Source organism: Parasteatoda tepidariorum, chromosome 1 (assembly GCF_982258835.1).
Source record: "Parasteatoda tepidariorum strain Cologne lab strain chromosome 1, Ptep-v5.0, whole genome shotgun sequence".
Taxonomy (NCBI): Eukaryota; Metazoa; Arthropoda; class Arachnida; order Araneae; family Theridiidae; genus Parasteatoda; species Parasteatoda tepidariorum.
The window spans coordinates 88,225,729-88,246,162 of NC_141755.1; the positions used below are offsets into that span (position 1 = coordinate 88,225,729).

Genomic DNA, 20,434 nt, shown 5'->3' on the forward strand with positions numbered 1-20,434 from the left:
TTCTTGAATTCTAAGAGTTTAGCTTTGAAACTTTTCTTTGTAAGCTTTTTTTTTTCTTTTAAAGCAGGCTTTTCTAAGCCGGTGTTAGAATCAATAAAGATTAAGAAAACACACACACACTCACAGGCTGAAGAATTATATACCTTGAAGTCAAGATAACTGTCTCACTTTGAAGCAAGATAATACAAAAAATAACAAAAAGTGCAAAAGAGGAGATTTGAAGATAAGAAAGGAGGAGCTTATTCATTACTGATGATAATGAAAAATAATAACGAGGCCAATCCTCTTCTATATGACGTATAAAAAGCTCTCCGTTGGATCTTTTTAAATACAAACCATCTCTAATCGCAATAGTAAACTACTGTCAGGAATTGGGTAAGACTTACATATTTTGTTTAGAATATTAAGCTGTCTGTCTTCTTTCTTTCTTATCCTTTCTTTTTTTCCTTCTTTTTTTTCACAAATGAAATATATATCATCCAAGAAAGTTTGTCTGTAATTCTTTGTAGTTCGACAAGCCCAGTGGTAGGCAAATCTACAATATTTTTGCAGTTTACTACAATTTAACTATTCAGTTACAAATGTAATTAACTACAAATACTTTTTTTTTGAGTCGTGATGGCTCAGGAGATGGAGCGTTCGTATTCCAATGAGATGAACCGGGTTCGAATCCCAGCGATGGTTGGTCGATACGAATTCCGCATCCGGCTTATACACACCACAGTGCTGATGTAAATATCCTCGGTGATAAACGGATCATGGGTCCCTTTGCCGTTAGGCTAACCGTGGGAGGTTTTCTTGGTTTCCCTCTTCATGTAACGCAAATGCGGTTGGTTCCATCAGAAAGTCCTCCATGAAGGCATATTTCTTGATTCAGGAATTCCTTTGTCTTCTGAATTGGATTCAAAATTACAAGGTTACGGAGTTGAATATTAGTAGTTGTAAACCCCGAAAAAAATTGGGTCGGATGTTCAACGGCGGGTCTAAAATAAAATTAGAAACTTAATTTATAAACTTAAATATATAATAAACTTAAAAACCTAATTATAAAAATTAGAACTTAATTTAGACCTATGTTCAAAATGGTTTTGAATAAGATATTGGCTTACATTAACTATAAGGAATAATTTTGAAATATATATTCATTTTTACATGAGTCAGTTTGTTATTCCAAAATACTTTTTTTTTCGAATTTGTTTATTTAACCTTCAACCTCTTATACTTTTTTCGACAAGGAATATTTAATTTAAGAAATTCGAAATTATCAAATACTTGCAATTTTATGAATTCGTTTTATGCACCTTTATTTCGTCCAAGAAATTAAGTGCATACGTCCCCTTTTTTTGAAATAACAATGTTTCACAAGTGCGCATTCACATGTGATAGTGTGACCAAAGGGATTAATAGTATTTATTTTTTCGTAATAGCTAATTTAAATATTAGTCATACGTGATTTTAAATACGCATTTTCTGTTAACGCTCTGATGCAGTCACAAGGTCATTTTTCATTGCATTTATTGACAAACCCGTGAACATTTATACAGATCAAAAAATGAGTTGCGTTAGAACTGCGTTTCTTTTCTAAACTAACGTTAAAAGTAGTTGTCAGGAGCCGCTATCCTTACGAAAATTTAAGGTATATTTAAGGTTGATTTGAGGTATTTTTGAGGTATTAAGGTTGTTTTGAGGTATATTTGTGGTATATTTAAGGTTGCAGAGAAAACAGCAATAAAAATTATACCTTGTAAAGGTTGTAATTAAGGTGTACGAGGTTGATTTACTTATACTTCAGCTTGTTTTGAAGTTGTTTAAAATTCACTTCAAATCATCCAGACTGATAAGGTGATTTTTAAGGTATACGAGGTTGTTTTTTTACACTTGTAACAAAAGAGGTATTTATGAGGTATAAAAAAATCAACCTTATTTCAACTAACGAGAGTGAGGTATTTACGAGGCATAAGAAAATATACCATTTTTCTACTAACGATAGTGAGGTATTTATGAGGTATAAAAAAATATACTTTATTTCAACTAAAGAGAGTGAGGTATTTATTGAGGTGTATGAAGTCATTTTATTTATACATAAGCTTGTTTTAAGGTTGTTTAAAGTTCACTTCATATTAACTAGCTCACTTCCCAGAGTTCCATGCGAACCGGTAACTGGCGTGTGTGTTGACAATCGAAAGTTTAATATAAATTCGGTAAGTGTGCTTGACATTTATTAATTTAGTTTTATCACTTTTAATCAAATGTGTTTCAATTTTCTAACTTAAATTTTATTATTTTTGTTTTAACCACGCGTCCTGATCTTAAATAATTTAAGTTGGATGATATTCTTAGAGGCCATCGTTGTAGGCTTAGCAATAAGAGAGAATAACCGAAATATTTTTCGTCGCTGTTTAGGATAACGTTACTGGTGAATCGTTACAGCAGGCTATGCACAGTATAGTTTATTGTTTGTAATTTATTCAAACAGAACTATTCTTTTTATTTTGCTTAAATGTATATGTTTTAACGTAGCAGTATGCACGCTGATTAATTGAGAAAAATGTTCATAATTTCTCTTATAAATAAGTCATTGAAAATTGAAAGATTTTTAAAATAGCAATTTTGCTTTGAAATACTACTATAGCTGTATGCTTATCGTTTGGATATTTGTGGCAAAGGTTATATTGTTTATATATATACAAAGTTTATTTGTATATATATATATATATTTACAGAGCTTATCCACAGTTCCCTGACATTGCTGAGATGACCTAGGTTGTAAATAGCACATGCACAGCGGCGCAGAAGAAGAGACTAGCAAGCTGCTCACCCTTCCCCTAGGTAATAGTTCTGAATTTATACCTAAAAGAAAAAGTAATCTCTCCTAATAAACTACAGAATTTATGTAATTGTATTTTGATCCTGAATGAAATCAAATCAATTGCAAATAAAAACACTTATGGTTGAAAGTAATATGCATTGTTTTGAATTTCATCCTATGGGATGTGTATTTATATTTAAACAAGTGTTCGTAACAACTAACTATTAGTTTTATTCTGCTCGGTATTATAAGTTATATAGGAGATATTATACTCAACTTATTTTGAAAGTATTATTTCAAATCATTCTCTCTTAGACATTTTCCTCACATAAAATTACTCACAACTTTAAAATAAATGCTCCTTATCAGCTTGTAATTTGTTCTATTCGATTGAGTGTAAAAAGAGAATAAAAATTGGTACATAACTTTAAAATTTAATTTATTAAACGATTGTTGATTCTTGATTACATAGATTAAAAAATATTAAAAAAACTATTTTTTAAGAAACTTTGATGTGATTGACAATAACGTAAGTCCTTTTCAGAATCAACGTCAAAAATTTAAAAAAAAGCTATTAGTTTCATGAAGTCTGGCAAAAAGTTTAAAAATATAGACTAGGTTTATTGAGTTTAAAGATTTTTAAAGAAATAAAAAAAATGAAATCTAATTATTAAACTTAGAAGTACCATAATGTTACAGATGTATGGAAAAATAAAAAGTGTTAAAATTGCATAATAAGATTGGAATTATACAGGGTGTTTATAAAGTCCCGGACCCATTTTGATGTTTAATAACTCATTAAATAATAAAGATAGATTTAAATGAATGACATAAGTGGTTAGATAGACTCAAATAGTTTCATGACCCTTGTCAATGAACTTCCACGTTTGCCCCCTTCGTCGCACGGAGAATATCAAGTCGATAGTCAATTTCACTCCAGGTAGCTTTCTTTTTTACAGAAAAGACGGTCTCATCAGTCGTATACTTAGACATGTTGGAAAACTTTGTATTTCCACAACTGGAAGAGCTTCAGCTACATGTCTTTTTGCAACAAGATGGTGCACCACCTCATTGGGGTATCATCGTTCGTAGTTCTTTGAATGACCATTTTCCAGGAAGATGGATTGGGCGAGGAGGTCCAATCCCTTGGCCACCCAGATCACCTGATATAACACCACTGGAATTTTTTCTTTGGGGATTTATAAAGGACAATGTTTACAGGAGGATCGTGTCGAACATTGATGACCTAAAAGCCAGAATTACAACAGCAATACCCTCTGTGGATGCCGACATGCTTGCCGCTACCTGGCGTGAAATTGACTATCGACTTGATATTCTCCGTGCGACGAAGGGGGCACACGTGGAAGTTCATTGACAAGGGTCATGAAACTTTTTGAGTCTATCTAACCATTTATGTTATTAATTTTGATCTAACTTTATTATTTTATGAGTTATTAAACATCAAAATGGGTCCGGGACTTTATAAACACCCTGTATATTTCAATTTCTGTAAATGTTGTTAATGGTAATGTACGCAACAGAGTTACAGGATAAAAATGATCAGCAGACATTTTTTAGAACACTCATTTTTTATTATTATTTTTTTGATCTGTTGCCATTCGCAACTCTCATAAAAGTAATATGAATAGTCATGTGACATATGATGTTCCTACAATACTCCCTCACCAGTAACTAAGTTACGATGCTTGTATGTCAAATTTGCAAGTATGTCAAATTTGTCATATAATGATAATATAACAGCATATATACAGTTCAAAAATTATACTACATAATGACTCATCATAATACGAAAACATATATACAAGATATTAATATAACATATATACAAATTATACCATTCTAGTTTCAATGCAATAAAATATATATATATATAAAATAAATGTATATGTATCTAATTAATACAGTTTTGTTCTAAAAAGCGAACAGGCTTTTTTATTTTTCTGCCAAATCTAGACATTTTAACATTTTGCTCGGAATTGGCTGCATTTTCTTGTAATTTATTTGATGTTAAACATTCGTTAGGTTCTGCAGCTTTTAGGTTTTCATCGTAATCTGGATTCTCATTTTCAGAATTCAGTAGATAAGCTGGTTTAAGCCTGTCTATTGAAATGCTTACGTTTTTTCCTTTATAACTAATTACAAAATACTTTTCTGACTTATCCATCACTTTATAGGGTCCTTGATAAGGAGACTCTAATGGCTTCCTGACTCTATCAATCCGCATAAAAACATGTGAACATGAACTTAAATCTTTGTGCACAAATACTTTGTTCCTTTTGAAATATTTTGACTCTAAAGGTTTTAATGTTTCCATTTGATTTTGAAGATTGCTAATAAAGTTTTCCGTGGATGTTGTCACTTTTGAGTTATCAAAAAATTCACCAGGAAGTTTAATGCATTTACCATAAACCATCTGAGATATTGAATAGTTGGTGTCATCGCGTAGAGCAGCTCTGAGACCAAGTAAGATAGTAGGAAGGGTTTCAGACCATTTAATAGAGTTGTGTGCCTTTATTGCAGTTTTCAATGTACGATGTTGACGCTCAATTTTGCCATTGCACTGAGGATGATATGCAGTTGTTCTGTTGATTTTTACTCCACATAAGTTGGTAAGAGATTTAAACGTTTCAGAATCAAACTGTGATCCTCTATCGGTAATTACTCTGTATGGCACTCCAAATCTAACTATCCAATTTTCATAGAAACATCTGGCGACTGTTTCAGCTTTTTTTCTTTGAGCAGTTTAAATTGAGCATATCAACTGTTTAATGTGGATTCATCCATCAATTTTGACAATTTCTTATCACGTCCGTAGGTCACCAATGTGGGGGAATTAATTATCGACTATGTCAACCTTCATCTATCAAAAGGTACCTCAAGATAGATTCAAGTTAACATCTCTTATATACTAGTGATTCGGTATTTAATATTTATAGTGGTAGTTACGCCACAGTAATACTATCTTCAGTGTATTTTATTTCGTGGCTGTGATACATATCATGCTTTTTAGCTACGAGGATTGAATTGAAATAGCAGAAGAGTAATACTATTTATCTGAAAAAGAAATTTAATATCATCCAGTTAATTTTAATCATAAAAAAAGCAATTTCTAATATTTTAAAACCTGCCACTATTATTGTAAATATGACTTTCCTACTAATTCATTTTTTTTCTTTTAGGTTCCAATAATTACAAGTTTCAACATGTAGACGGAAGCAGTATTTAAAATAATTTTGTTGGTTTGTAAAAAAAATGACATTTTAGTTTTAAATAAAAGTAGTATTTTGAATTTCAGCTGACTAATTATTTAAATTTGTAGTTTTATAGCTTTAAAAATTCAAGCACCTTAGACAACTACCTTCTAAAAATACGAGTATGAGTTCCCATAAATAATTTTTACTAACTGTAGAATTTGGATAAGAGTTATTTTGAGATGATTTAAATCAATCTATCAAAATTATAGAAGAATTATGCATTTGAAACTTTTTTTATAGCTTAACAAAAGAAGCAATTACTGCCGAAGGTCTAATATAAAAAATTTCAGGTTGATAAATGATCTCTACTAGTGAGAAAAGTATAATGATATACATTATTCTTCATGTAATATAAATAATATCTTTATATATATTATATTTTTTATATAGTGAGTCTAAAAATTAATAAACTAGGTGGTCCGTATAACACCTCACCTTCGTAAGTGCTAAAAAAACAGATTTAAGTTAAGCTACATAAACCTGAAGTGTAAAATGTCGCATCTTTGGCTGATAAATTAATGCTTCTAAAAATAGAAAAATATATACTTGAGGTTACGTAATAATAACTTAAGGTAGAACATGGAACACATGGCGCTAATAAAAAATAACCTTTCCAAGTGTTGAAAATACACTTCAGGTTGATTTATAACAACCAGAAGTGTAAAATGGCCCACCTTAGGTTGAAAAATATATACCTCTACAAGCATAAAATTATGTACCTGAGGTTGAAAAATAATTACCTGAGGTAGAACAAAATACATTTGAGGCTGATTTATAACAACCAGAAGTGTAAAACGACACACCACAGGTTGATAAATATATACCTCTACAAGCATAGAATTATATACCTGAGATTGAAAAACAATTACCTGAAGTTGAACAAAATACACCTGAGGTTGATTTATAATAACCTGAAGTGTAAAATGACACACCTTAGGTTGTTGAATAAATACTTCCACAAATGTAAAAAAATATACTTCAAGCTGATATGTAATAACCTAAGGTTGAAAATGAAACACTTTAAAGTAGTAAATATCTACCTCTCCCCCGATGTAAAATTAAACCCCTCAAGTTGAAACATATATACCTCTGGAGGTATATTTAAGGTATATTTGAGGTTGGTTTTGAGGTATTCATTTGCACCCTTTTCATCCTCAACGACGTATTTAAATAACAACCTCCTTTATACCTTTAAAATATACCTCGTTTATACCTCATTTATACCTCGATTTTTTCATAAGGGTACAAACTACTGTTTTTTGTAACGCGCAGAAACTACACTTAAAACTACACCCTACAGTAGTTTCATTACTAGTAGTGCCGACCACTGGACATGCCATTTTATTTTATTTTATAACCGTCGTTGAACAGCCGACCCAATTTTTGGGTTTACGACTACTAATGTTCAACTCCTTAGCCTTGTAATTGTGAACCCGATCCAGAAGACAAGGGAACTCCTGGATCAAGTATTGGGAGAAATTTGCCTTAATGGAGGACTTTTTTGATGGAACTAACCCACATCTGCGTTACATGGAAAGACCACGAGAACCTGACACGGTTAGCCTGACGGCAAGGGGACTCTAACCCATGATCCTATATTTTGGATCCTCCCTATATTTTGGAGATCAGAAATCTGAATCCGTCGAAAAAATGGTATGTTTATTCAGAGAAAGTACGTTTTTTTGTCTGATTTTGAAACTTAAGATATCGGCTGCACTTATTAGTTAGGATATTTTAGGTCACCCGCTCGAACCATTAATATTGATTGCCATAAAACCTCGAACCATTAAACCTAATTTCTTCGTTTCTGTGAAATTTAACATAACCAACGGTGCAAAAAAAAAATATTCTCAGGTAAAAATCTACTTCGTATTTTAATTTGTAATTCAATACTTTTGTTTTGTACAACTTGATAAAAGTCTAACAGTAATATTTAATGTTCTTTTATACATAAAAGAGTCCTGTATAAAATTTTAATGATGTTGCGGCCCGCCATTTGACCGGTGTTTCTAATTGCGACCCCGCCCTCAGGTAAGTTGGAAACCCCTGCTCTACAGTTTTTACAGAGTAGGCTAAACCAGAAATTTTCAAGAGAATTTCGTACTTTATCTATAATCATTCCATTTTTCATTGGACGTGGCAACCCACTGGGTTTAGAGAATTTAAAGAAAATTACGTTGAATTAAATTTTGAAAATAAACAAAAAAATATTAGCAAAGTATTTCCTTCAATTACTCAAATGCGAAGATCTTTCCATATCAGCTCCGGCTTGAAATAAAAAAAATTATATTTCTGGGGTTTAGCTTATATTTTAAAAGAAATATATTTTAGTACTACCTATTCATTTCTATTTTTCATGTATCATAAATCAGGTAAAAATAATAATAAAATAACTAACCTAATTGCAAATAATTTTGCAACAAGGAAACTTAATTCCAACTAAACAATAAAAAAAATTACGATCACTGGTTAACTATTGGTCACATGCTTTCTTTCTCTGGTTTGACTCCGATAAGCGCCATAACATTTCAAATCGTGGGTGGCAAAAACTGTCTCAATTGATGTTTGTCGCCGGATTGGTTTTCAAATCTTGGCTATAAGCGTGTTTCAAGATGTCACAAAATACTTCTCCTTCTTCAGTATTCAAAATTATATTAAAATCGCCGTCAAGACAGTAATTATAAGTTAATAATAGAAAGAATATAAAAATACTTTAAATTATTATTATGGCAATACATTAAGAATGACTGCTGGTGAATATAGAAAGAAAAAAAGAATTTTAAAAAAATTATCAAACAGCAGCGGTCGCCATAGCAACGCATGCAATGACAACGCATGCGCACTGTTTACTATTACTCTTGAACACAGTTGTAAAGTGGGATGACGTTCAAATAAAGCACGCATGCCATCAAACCCAAAACAAGACCCTTTTTGCCAATGGGTAAAAATAAATAAATTAAAGAAAACGAGTGTGAAGTTATAATTCAAACAAACCATCTATCTCTAAGTTGAATTATGGTTCGCAAAATGTATAAACTGGGATTCAAATGGAAGTATTTGATTTTTAAAAAACCACAAGTCACAAAATTAAATTGCAAGAGTGTATTACAATTGTCATTGAAAATTTGACAGCAGTTACAAAAGAACATTCTTATCGGTTGTTGCATTTTTGTTGTAGCATTTTTGCATTTTGTTGCGCTCCATTCATACTCCAAAGCTTCATAGTTCAAACACATAATGTGCAAATATGAAAACCGGAGAGATGTTTAATAACCAAAACATTAATCTCCTGGTTCGTTTCAAAAGCCAGAGATAGTTCTTTATACAGTTTAAAATTACAGCTTTGTTTCACTTTTTTTTGTAGGCGACAGAAACTCTTAAAATTCTACATGCAGTTATATCTATTATTACGTGTTTAGTTTCAACATTCATATTTTTCCATTTCAATTTCCAGATAACATGGGCAAAGGCCTCCCTTACAAACTTTTTCGAGAATTTCACATTCCGCTGGGTGCAAATGAAGAATTCTTCTCGGATGCTTCAGAATACTCTCCAAGGGATGGACAAATATTTATCGTATCCTATCCCAAGTGTGGCACCACGTGGATGCAGCACATTGTCTACCTTCTGTTGAGAAATGGCAAGGCAGCGAACAGCATATCTGAAGTGATATCATCCATACCTTTTCCCGAACAGGACGGATTTCCGTCGGATGTACCACAAAAGGATATCTATGCTTTGAAGTACCACCTTCCCTTCAGGTTGATGAAGTACAGTGAAGATGCCAGATATATCCACGTCGCAAGAAATCCAAAAGATGCATGCGTCTCATACTATAACTTCTTAAAGGTCTGTTTTGCATTAGGTCTTTATGCCGTCCTCTAACCTCTTCGATCTAGGTTGAAGTAGTCTGAGGGTATTTACGTTAGCTCTTTTTAGTCTGCCCCGCCTTCAGTCGGGATTGAAGAAATTAAAGGCTAGTTACATTAGCACTTCATGCTATTCACTTCGTTAGCCTTGGTCGAAGCACTTAGAGGGCACTTACATTAGTTATTTTTGTAGTTAAACTCTTTCAGTCAAGGTTCAAGAAATTTGATGGTGGTTATATTGGCACTTTATGCTGTTCACCTCCTCAGTCTAGATTGGAGAAATTTTTAACAGTTAGGGAGTTGTTGTACCTTCAATTGCAATAATTTGCGCCTCTAGTAAATAAATTTTTTTTTTCAATCTTTGTAGTTAATAACTGTAACGACGGGTACTATCAACAACAAGTGTTGATGATTACCTCAGGTTTTCTAGGCAAAAGTTGGAGAATTCTTTTTTTTCCCCTTCAAGTTTACAGTTGCTGAGTAATTTTTTAAGAAAAATAATTTAGTTATATTAAGCCTAACACTATAAAAAAATGTATGCTTGGTGTATTTTACATAAGTCTCTGTATTGTACTTTTGACCAGTCGAAGGTATATACAACAGATCCAATTAGCAGAAATGCATTTCCCCATAGAATACGCCACTCTCAGAATGTAAAAAGTTTTACGTTCCTAGCAAAGCTATAACTTTTTGAAATAATTCAGTAAAATATTCTTTGGTATAACGTTGATAATTAACAAATTTATTACTCCGAAAGCAAATTTCAACTTTAAGAAGTTTAATAGAAATGATCTTAAGAGTTTGATTCAAGTGGTCACAACCTATCGTCCAATTAACAACATTCGATCGAAGGTACAACATCACGTTCGAAGTTTCTTTCTTTAAAAACTTTTTTTAAAAAAATCTATGACAAAATTTGTTCTTATAGAAGAATAAGTTACGAAATAGCAGCCGACCAGAGCCAAAAGCTGTCTTAAATATTGACCCAACAACCCTAATTAAAATAGCTAAACCTCGGAACCATCATCACCGCTCCAGACAAATGGCGAGTGGAATTACCAGACAGACTATGTGTTCCGTATTTTACTTGCTACCGTCAACCAATTACTTCCGTACTTGCGGATAATTTTGCTCTTGAAAGATAGCTTGTACCTTATTTTGAGGCTACTTCTATAGTTTGAAGTAAATTAAAAATTTTACAATCAGAAACAAAAGAAAAAATTTAAATTTTTGCAAACCATTGTTTCGATAAGTCAATTTTTTACCTCCAAAGCTTTTCACAGCAGTCGAATCTAGTTGTGTGATAAAAATGAGGTAAGCGTTAACAGCGACCTGTTACCAATGTGTAACACAGTCGGACCTCTAGTTAACGAACTCGCTAAATCCCGATAATAAGCTCGTTATATGGAAAATTCGTTAAATAGAAAATCACATTTTGAAATACTTAAGCAACACAAAACAGGTTTTCAATTCATAGACGCTAGACATAATTAAAACAGCAATGGATGCTCCTTTATCTTAAAACTAGTATCTACTATTTATTTTATAAATCTTAACCATAAAAGAAATCCGCACGAAAGCAAGAATAGAGTAAAACATTATTCAGTGTTACACTATCATGTTACATAAATTTTAAACATACATGACCACATGCGTTCTTAAGTTTGATTACTACTGATAAAATCCATTAATTTTGTCTGAGTTTTTCGCTTAAAATGTTGACAAAAAGAGAAACAGATTTTACTACTTTCTCTAAAAGTTAATTGGCTCCAAAAATTAATTCAAGGTCATTTTTTCCCATCAAACGTGTTAACAGATTTGAAACGTTCCTAAATATTTTGGGAGATAGGAAAAGTGGATCTCAAAGAAAAGTTCGTTAAATAAGAACTTCGCTATTTGGAAGTTATTTTACGAAGAAATTTCCAAAATGTTCTTGGTCCTCGAAAAAAATCGCAAAATGAAAGTTCGTTAAATAGAAGTCCGACTGTAATTGTTTTTCTTTCCCCTTTTGGCCCTTTTACGAGGAAACGATCAGAACCGAAACTAATCGAATGTGATAGAATTTCTGCAAACGTAAAGTGAATTATTAATTTAATCCCATTTCGCAAGTAACATTTATGGTCATTACATGTTTCTGTTGTTCTCTTTTAGAAACTGCCAGGATACCACATCGAAAGTTTCGATGATTTCTTTGATGCTTTCATCAGTGGTGAAATGCCCTATGGTGATTACGTTGACCTCGTTTACAGTTGGTACGAAAAGAGACACCTGAAGAACGTTCTGTTCATCACATATGAATCCCTCACAGAGAACCGAAGAGCGTCTATCTTGGAAATAGCTTCATTCCTGGGACTGCAAACAATAAACGAAGAAATCATTGAAAGTAAGGGTTTTGTCAACATACCTCGGAACATTTCACTTCCGATTAAACCACCGATTTCTCGTTTCTGTTTTTAAGGTTTCGAAAAAGGTGGTAATGTTACTGTCAATGATCGAAATCGGTGGTTGTTGATTTCCGCCGGTGAATGTTGACAATCACAAAGTAGCTTTGATAAATGTCAGAAATATACACCGAAGAGCCATTACATTATGATCACCCACCAACCATCTATAACGATGGGCTCGCCCAGGTTTTCATGGTTTCTCGCCCAGGAACAATGCTTTCATGGGACACATTAGGACCCATAATCCTCATAGAACAATCTCTGACGTCTGTAAGCTACTTGAACATGTAGTTGCAGACCAGGTTCCCCCATTCATGGCAACAGTTTTTCCTGCGGGGATGGTGCTTACCAACAGGATAATGCACCATGTCATAAGGGTCGAATCGTCATGGATTGGTTCGAGGAACATTCCAGTGACTTTTAAGCCATGTCTTGGCCCCCAAATTCACCTGGCCTTAATCCAATAGAGCATTTGTGGGCCCTACTTGGAAAACCAAATTCGTGCTGCCACGCTACCCCCTCGCAATGTGAGGGAATTGCAGCACCAGTTGGTGAGCGCTTGGTACCAGATACCTCAGACTACCTATCAGCAACTTGTGGAATCAATGCCACGGCGGGTCCTAGCAGTTTTGAGGGCTAAAGGTGGTCCTACATGTTATTAGCAGGGTGGTCATAATGTAATGGCTCTTCGGTGTATACCAGATCTTGTTAAGTACTCGGTATACATTTGCCAAGTATTCTCTACAGCCATGTTTTTTTAAGATTCAGAGCCATTGCAAGGTGGGCCCTACATCAATGTTTTTTTAAGGTCAAGTTTACACGGTACTCCGAACACTGATGTTTCTCTAAATCTATCTATATGATAATATCAACGAATAAATTAATATCAAATCGGATATATTTCGGACATTCACCAAATCGGGCATGTGATCGTTGACATTCACGGGAGAAAGTCTACATTCTCTTGATTTTGGTTATTCGCGGTAATTGTGATATAGGGATTGCTATTCGCCATCTACAAAAAGCTGTAGCATTTTTAACAGTAACCACTTTTTTAAAAACTGTAAACCATTAAAACAAGCAATTGGTGTGAAACGTTGCTAAAAAAATTTGTAAACACTAAACAGTTTACTTCTAAAATAAAAGAAAACTTTTCTGGCCTCTCCAAGCAAACTTATGCAGAAAATTAAATGTATATTTAACGCATTCACTTAATAAAAGTTTAGGGTTTGAGCTTTTGAACCAATAATGCAACATTAAATTTATGTTTATTTACAAACATAAAATATGTTCATTAAATAAATCTGAAATAGTTATTTTAATCACAATCATGAAATTATACTGATTAAGCTACTTTTAAAAGTTATTGGCCGTAAAAAGTTAATATGAACTTTGAAATTAATATGAACTTGAGTGATAACCAGATTCAGTCCTCCCCCCCCCTGAAATTTGTAACCAGTGTATAATAACTAGAGCCCGGATTTTGATGACCTAAAAAATCTCAACTAATGCCCTTAAAAAGTGCAAAAAATGCCCTTAAAAAGGACCTTATTGTTGTTGTTCTTGTTGTTAATTTACGTCGCACTAGAGCAGCACAATGGGCTATTGGCGACGGTCTGGGAAACATCCCGGAGGATGATCCGAAGACATGCCATCACAATTTTGATCCTCTTCGGAGGGGATGGCACCCCCGCTTCGGTAGCCCGACGACCTGCGCGCGAAGTCGAGCACTTTACGGTAGCACAGTTTAACGAGGACCAATACCGCACACCCTCGGTCCCTACGCAGACTGATCCAAGTGGTCACCCACCCGCACACTGACCGCAGCCAGTGATGCTTGACTTCGGTGATCTGCTGGGAACCGTGTCTTAACGATCAGTCCACTGCGGGACCTTAAAAAGGACCAAAAATGCCCTTAAAAATGCAAAAATTGCGCAAAAAATGCCTTAAATAAAGTAAAAATATTGAATTAAAAAAATATTTCGGTCTTTAAAATTATTATGAGTCATTTAAAAAATATAAAGCAATGCAATACTTGTTTGTTCTACGTTCATTAAAGTTTAAAAAATATGTTTTATATCCTAAAATAACAAAAAAAGGAAAATATATTGACACCAAAATATTTTTATTTTGTATAGAAACTTTAATGGATATAACAACTTCCATCTCATAATATTACTAAATATCAGACTTACATTGGATTATTAAATGTTTTTTGATAATTTGAAATGTAAGTAAGTGTCTCTTGTCTGAAAGTAAATTTTCATTCCTGCAGAAGCTTCTTTCAACGTCTACTGATGTTATAGGTGCGTACTTGAAAAAGACGGTCTCACTTACTGACAATTCTTCTTCAATTTGAAAATATTTTGCTTCAGCTGTTAATATTCTATAGATTTTCTTCATTGTTTGGAAGCCAGTGTAATAATGAAAATTGATAAAAAAAAATAGTCAAAATTGGAAAAAATTAACAAAAAACTTTAAAAAATGCAAAATACGCCCCAAAATTTAAAGAAAAATGCCCTATAAATCTAAAAAAATGTTCTAAAAGACAAAAAATGTCAGAAAATGCAAAAAATGCATAAAAATGCAAATGTCATCAAAATCCGGGCCTTAATAATAACCTAACATTCCAAAGATGAGCACAGTTTTCCCATGCAATAATTTTAAGAAATTGAAATAACGCGTTTGAAACATGCGCGTTCATACACCTTCGGCGAAAAATGGGCGATTGCACAGTGATTAAATAAATTTTATTTTGGTGACCGGTGATTTCAACCTATGGATGTAGATCGGCAATTTTTTCTACTAAATTATCGCAATGGCAACTTAAAGCAAAATGTTCAATGCTTGATTCGGAGTCGTGGTGGCTCAGGATGTAGAGAAATCGCCTTCTAATGATGTGAACCGGGTTCGAATCCCAGCGATGGCTGGTCGATACGAATTCCGCACCCGGCTTCCATGGATCACAGTGCTGAAGTAAAAATATCCTCAGGGGTAGACGGATCACGGGTTAGAGTCCCCTTGCCGTCAGGCTAACTGTGGAAGGTTTTCGAGGTTTTCCTTCTCCATGTAACACAAAGGCGCGTTAGTTCCTTCAAAAAGTCCTCCACGAAGGCAAATTTCTCCCAATATTTGATCCAGTTGTTGCCTCGTTTTCTAGATTAGGTTCAAAATTACAAGGCTACGGAGCTGAACATAAGTAGTCGTAAACTCAAAAATTCTGTCGGCTGTTCAAAGACGATTATAAAATAAAATGCAACGGAGTAAGCCCGGGATAGCCTGATTGGTAGGGCACTGAACCCATGCCTAAGAGTTCGTGGATTCTATCCCCTCCGGCCGAAAACTCGCCATGTAGTAAATGGTGACTGATGCATGTTAAATCTGTCAAATCGCTGAGTCCTCCATGTTCCCATAACAAATCAAAACCTCTGGGGGTACTGATCCAGGATTTTCCTTGTTTTCTGGATTTGTTCAAAATAACAAGGCTACGGAGTTGAACTTAAGTAGTCCTATACCCTAAATTGGGTCGGCTGTTCAACGACGGATATAAAATGCTACGGAGTAGAATCTTAGTAGTCGTAAACCTAAAACTTATGTCGGCTGCTTAACGACGGTTATAAAATTATGCCCAGATTTAAAAACTCACCGACATCGTTATTTTCTATGCTATCAAATATGGTTACGTATCAAAAGACAAATAACAACTGTGCTATGATTTTTATTTCCCTGACCCTGAAATGGATTGTGCTGCCCAAGTTGTCATCGTAAAACAGTTAGTGGCGCCATCTATGGCCAAGAATTCGATTTAAGTCACACCCAAAATTGGTTCCTTTTTCCGCTTTGGCTATGCAAAATTGGTTTTTTCACTTTTTTATAGGTATGTTCGATCACTAAAACTAACGATTTATTTGTATGAAAAGCAACTATTATTTGTACATTTGATCTGAAGATCTAAGTTTAGATGTCAGTATAAAATTTTGATTATCTATTCCAGATGTGCTGCAGTACTCCTCCTTCAATTTCATGAAATCTTTAGTTGAGGAGGATCCGTTCATGCAGCAGTACTTGAACAACTCAACAGGTCAACGAAAGAACGAAACAAAAAACGAGAAGCCTCAAATGATGAGAAAAGGAATTGTTGGCGATTGGAGGAATTATTTCAACCGCCAACAGAATCAAAGAATGAAAGAATACTTCGAATCAAAGACAGAAGGAATGGCTCTTTTGCCACTTTGGAAGGATGAGATACTGAACTATGAATAAAAATTTCAATTAAGTACGTCTAATCAAACATTAAAAATGAATTTACCCTAGCACCCTATGCCCACAATGCAGGACACTAGCTCAAACGATTTTGGAACTATAAGAGAGATACCCACAGAAACTCTTCTTTTTATTATAAATTAGAACACATTCTATAAATATATTCTTTTTAAATAAAATAGGCGTCACAAGATTACGCGATTTCACCACTCTCCACATTTACCCCCTCTCCATTACTATGGTTTTAGCAAATCTTGCTTTTCGCACGCAAGTGTATTACCACTCCTTACTTCTCCAAGGTAAGTAAGTCCAGTGAAAAGTAAGGAAATCACGCAACTATGAGATGCCTATTTTATCAATAAAGAGTATAGAGCACTTTGTAAAGTTATATTCTTTTAAGAAAAAAACCATTTTCTCCATAGAGAGAGAATGTTTGCACCTAACTGCACACTAAATGGATGCCACGCTCCCAGCACGAACGTGTATCAACATCGCCAACTCTTGTAATGACGTTGTGCTCAACCATCTTTTTGTTTGTTTTCCTAAATGGTGTAAAATAAGAAGAACAAAACTTATTGAATAAAAACCATTGTTCTTTGTTTCGAATTAATGTAGAGAGTTGCATCATATTTAAATAACGCTTTTTGTTCGCGTTTGAAGAAACTTATGAAAGAATAATTAATATTGTTTCTTGCAGACGATTTTTTTGAAGTTATACTTCTTATGCGACTTCCAACAAGGTTGCGTTAAACGTTTAACGCTACATTTTTATTGGCCGGGAAATCACGTGGTAGGATCTAGTTTTCCCTCATTCATTTCCATACTGTTTTGGTTCTCACTAGCATAAAAATAATAAAAGTATTGTTTTTCTGTAAATAAATTTTTAGTTTGTTTTGATACACATATAATTTAATAGGGTAGTATTTTTTATTTTCAAATTTAGGGGATAACAATTGTAAAAAATGAGTGAAAACAATCCCACGGGCAATGCGACGGATTTAAGGTCAAGTCAAGGTACGTCTCTTGTGAATATCAATTGATTGTTAGGTTTTCTTTTCTGAAATTACATTATGACGCATTCACATACATTATTAATACATTTTCCAGGGCGAGACGTTGAGGCAACCACAAGCACTTCCACTGGTTCAAGAGGTCTACGAGGGAAAAATGCACAATATTACCCTGATTACAGAGCACGGAAGCGAGCGGAGCAGGAAAAAGAGTCGTTGAATAGAACTAGTGATCCTTCTACGACTGCTGATTCTTCTACAATTAACGTCGCAGGTTGCGAAGTTTAACTTCTTCCGCGCGGAGGGACTCCACGCACTATTTTTTTTTTTTTCTACAGCGAAACAAACGTCAAAATTCTTTATTTCGCAATTGATTTGTTAAGAGCAAATCAGCATAAGAAAGGCCAATTTCAGTGGTCTTTAGTTAATATCAAAGAAAAAATCATCTGAACAGGTATACAGTAAAAAGTTTCAAAACTTTTTATTACGCCTACTCAGTGCTCAGTTTTATTAACTATATAATGCTCGTAGTAAAAAAATTCACTTCAAAATTCTAGTTTCAATAGATAAAAAATTCTTAAAAATACAAAAAACACGCTAACAAAAAAAAAAAAAAACTATACGAAAAAACGCTTTTAAATTTTGTATTAATTGGTTGACCATGTTCCGAAATCACCCATAACTTTTTTTTAAATTCCGCAGCTTACGGAAATATTTTTTTTATTGTGTTTAGTATTTCTTGTTCTAACTCAAGTAAAAAAATCGATAAGCAATGGCTCCTTAATAATACCAGTGACATTTTTCGTGTAATTTTTAAGGCATCGTCTTCACTTTGAGACATAAAGGAAATTAATCTCGAGAGTAAAAAATAAAGTTATAAGTTGCGACTTCGGAATACTTTGAAAGCATGCAAAAATAAATGCACCATAACATGGATTCAGAATACAAGAAACGAATGAAATAAAAATAAAAATATGACCACCGAAGCCGACGTCTTCAGGGGGTACCGGCCTCGGTAGCCATTAAAAACAAAACCATTTCTAATTGAGGGAGAAGCAAATGCTCAAAATATCTCCCTCAGTACCCCGATGGTTCTGTATAGAGGTCCAGGAAAAACAAGATACATTCAAAATAATTAACAAATTAAGAAAAGAAAATCAATCAAAATCATCAGAAAAATAAAAACTCACTAAGTCACAGGTCAAGCATCAACTTCAAAAGCAAGTAGAGAAAAAGAAAACACTAAAAACTGAAAAACCAATGCCCCCTATTATAATGCGCAGAAGAAGTTTAAAATGAAATGGAAAAGGTCAGGAGAAAGAAATACGTGGACAAATTAATAGAATGCTTAACTAAGAATGCTATAGAACCGCTGAAATGGAGGTTTCAGCGGTTTTCCTCTCCATGTAACGCCAATGCTGGTTAGTTCCATTAAAAAGTGATCCAAGAAGGTAAATTTCTCCCAATATTTGATCCAGGAGTTCCTGCGTCTTATGGATTGGGTTCAAAATTACTAGGCTCGTAGTAGTCGTAAGGCATTATTGGGTCGGCTGTTCAAAGACGGTTAGAAAATAAAATCCAAGATAGTCTCCAAATTTTTGCGACAATCCGGTCGGGCAGTGGCTCGCCAAAAAAAAGGGCCAATTTAGAGTGTAGTTCTTAGGGCATTCTCTGGGCAAACCACAACAGTTTTTTCTTTAATTTCTGTTCAAAGAATTTAGCACCTTGTGGTTGCAACAATTTATCGCAGGCATAATTCGTCGAGTATAGACGATTTTTTTTTTTTTTTTTTTTTTTTATAACCGCGGTTGAACAGACGACCCAATTTTGGGTTTACAGCTACTACTGCTCAACTCCGTAGACTTGCAATTTTGAACCCAATCCAGAAGACAAAGAACTCTTGGATCAAGTATTGGAAGAAATTTGCTTCCTTAGAGGACTTTTCGATGGAACTAACCAGAATTTGCGTTACGTGGAGAAGAAATTCGCGAAAATATCCCACTGTCAGTCTGACGGCAAGTAGACTAACCCATAACCCGTCTACCACTTAGGATATTTTACGTCAACACTGTGGTCGGTGTGATTCGGGTACGGAATTCGTATCGTCTGTCAGTCATCGCTGTGATTCGAACCCGATTCACCTCAATAACGAACCCGAAAGCTTCAAGCCCCTGAGCAACCGTGGCTGCCACAGAGACGATTCGTCGAAGCGACAATTCATCTAGGGTACAACTTGCCATTGAGACAATTCGTCACAGACACAATTTGTCGAGAGCAAAATTCGTAGCACGTATAACTTGACTTAACGACAATTCATTACGGTTTCGAAGTAATAATTCTATTTAAAAAAGACAAAACTCTCGCATTGTCTTCAAAGAAAACTTACTAAATATGTAATTTGTGGCTTTCGAATATTAGAAAAGCGCCTTCAGGGAAGGGATTGTGATTTGCTTATTGCCACTTACAACGGTACAGAACAGTTCATGCGTGAGACAGTAAAGTAAAGCATTCCCACAACAGCACCAATGGTTACGGAGATTTAAGTGTCCACAATTTCGTGATCAGCAGTCATGATGGTTACAATGTGATCAGCATTGCATACCGACCGCTTTTAGTTCGCTCGCAAGATAGTACCCATCTATCCGAAGCTTGGTACCACCTCCGATGATCGAGCCCCAGTCCTTCATAGCGACAGTTCATTGCCTGGGCAATCGCGGATATAAGTAAGTCACAAAAACCTCCATATTTTTTAAATGCAAAAAGC

General features: G+C 34.2%; 1 protein-coding gene across 1 annotated transcript; it reads left to right on the forward strand.

The window, feature by feature from the left end:
* Positions 1–222: 222 nt before the first annotated feature.
* Positions 223–17,270, forward strand: LOC107440490 (sulfotransferase 1B1). The gene is made up of 4 exons (XM_016053434.5): positions 223–375; positions 9,539–9,933; positions 12,105–12,336; positions 16,392–17,270. The coding sequence occupies exons 2-4, from the start codon at positions 9,544–9,546 to the stop codon at positions 16,658–16,660; spliced, it is 891 nt and encodes a 296-aa protein (XP_015908920.2). The 5' UTR covers positions 223–375; positions 9,539–9,543; the 3' UTR covers positions 16,661–17,270.
* Positions 17,271–20,434: the final 3,164 nt, after the last annotated feature.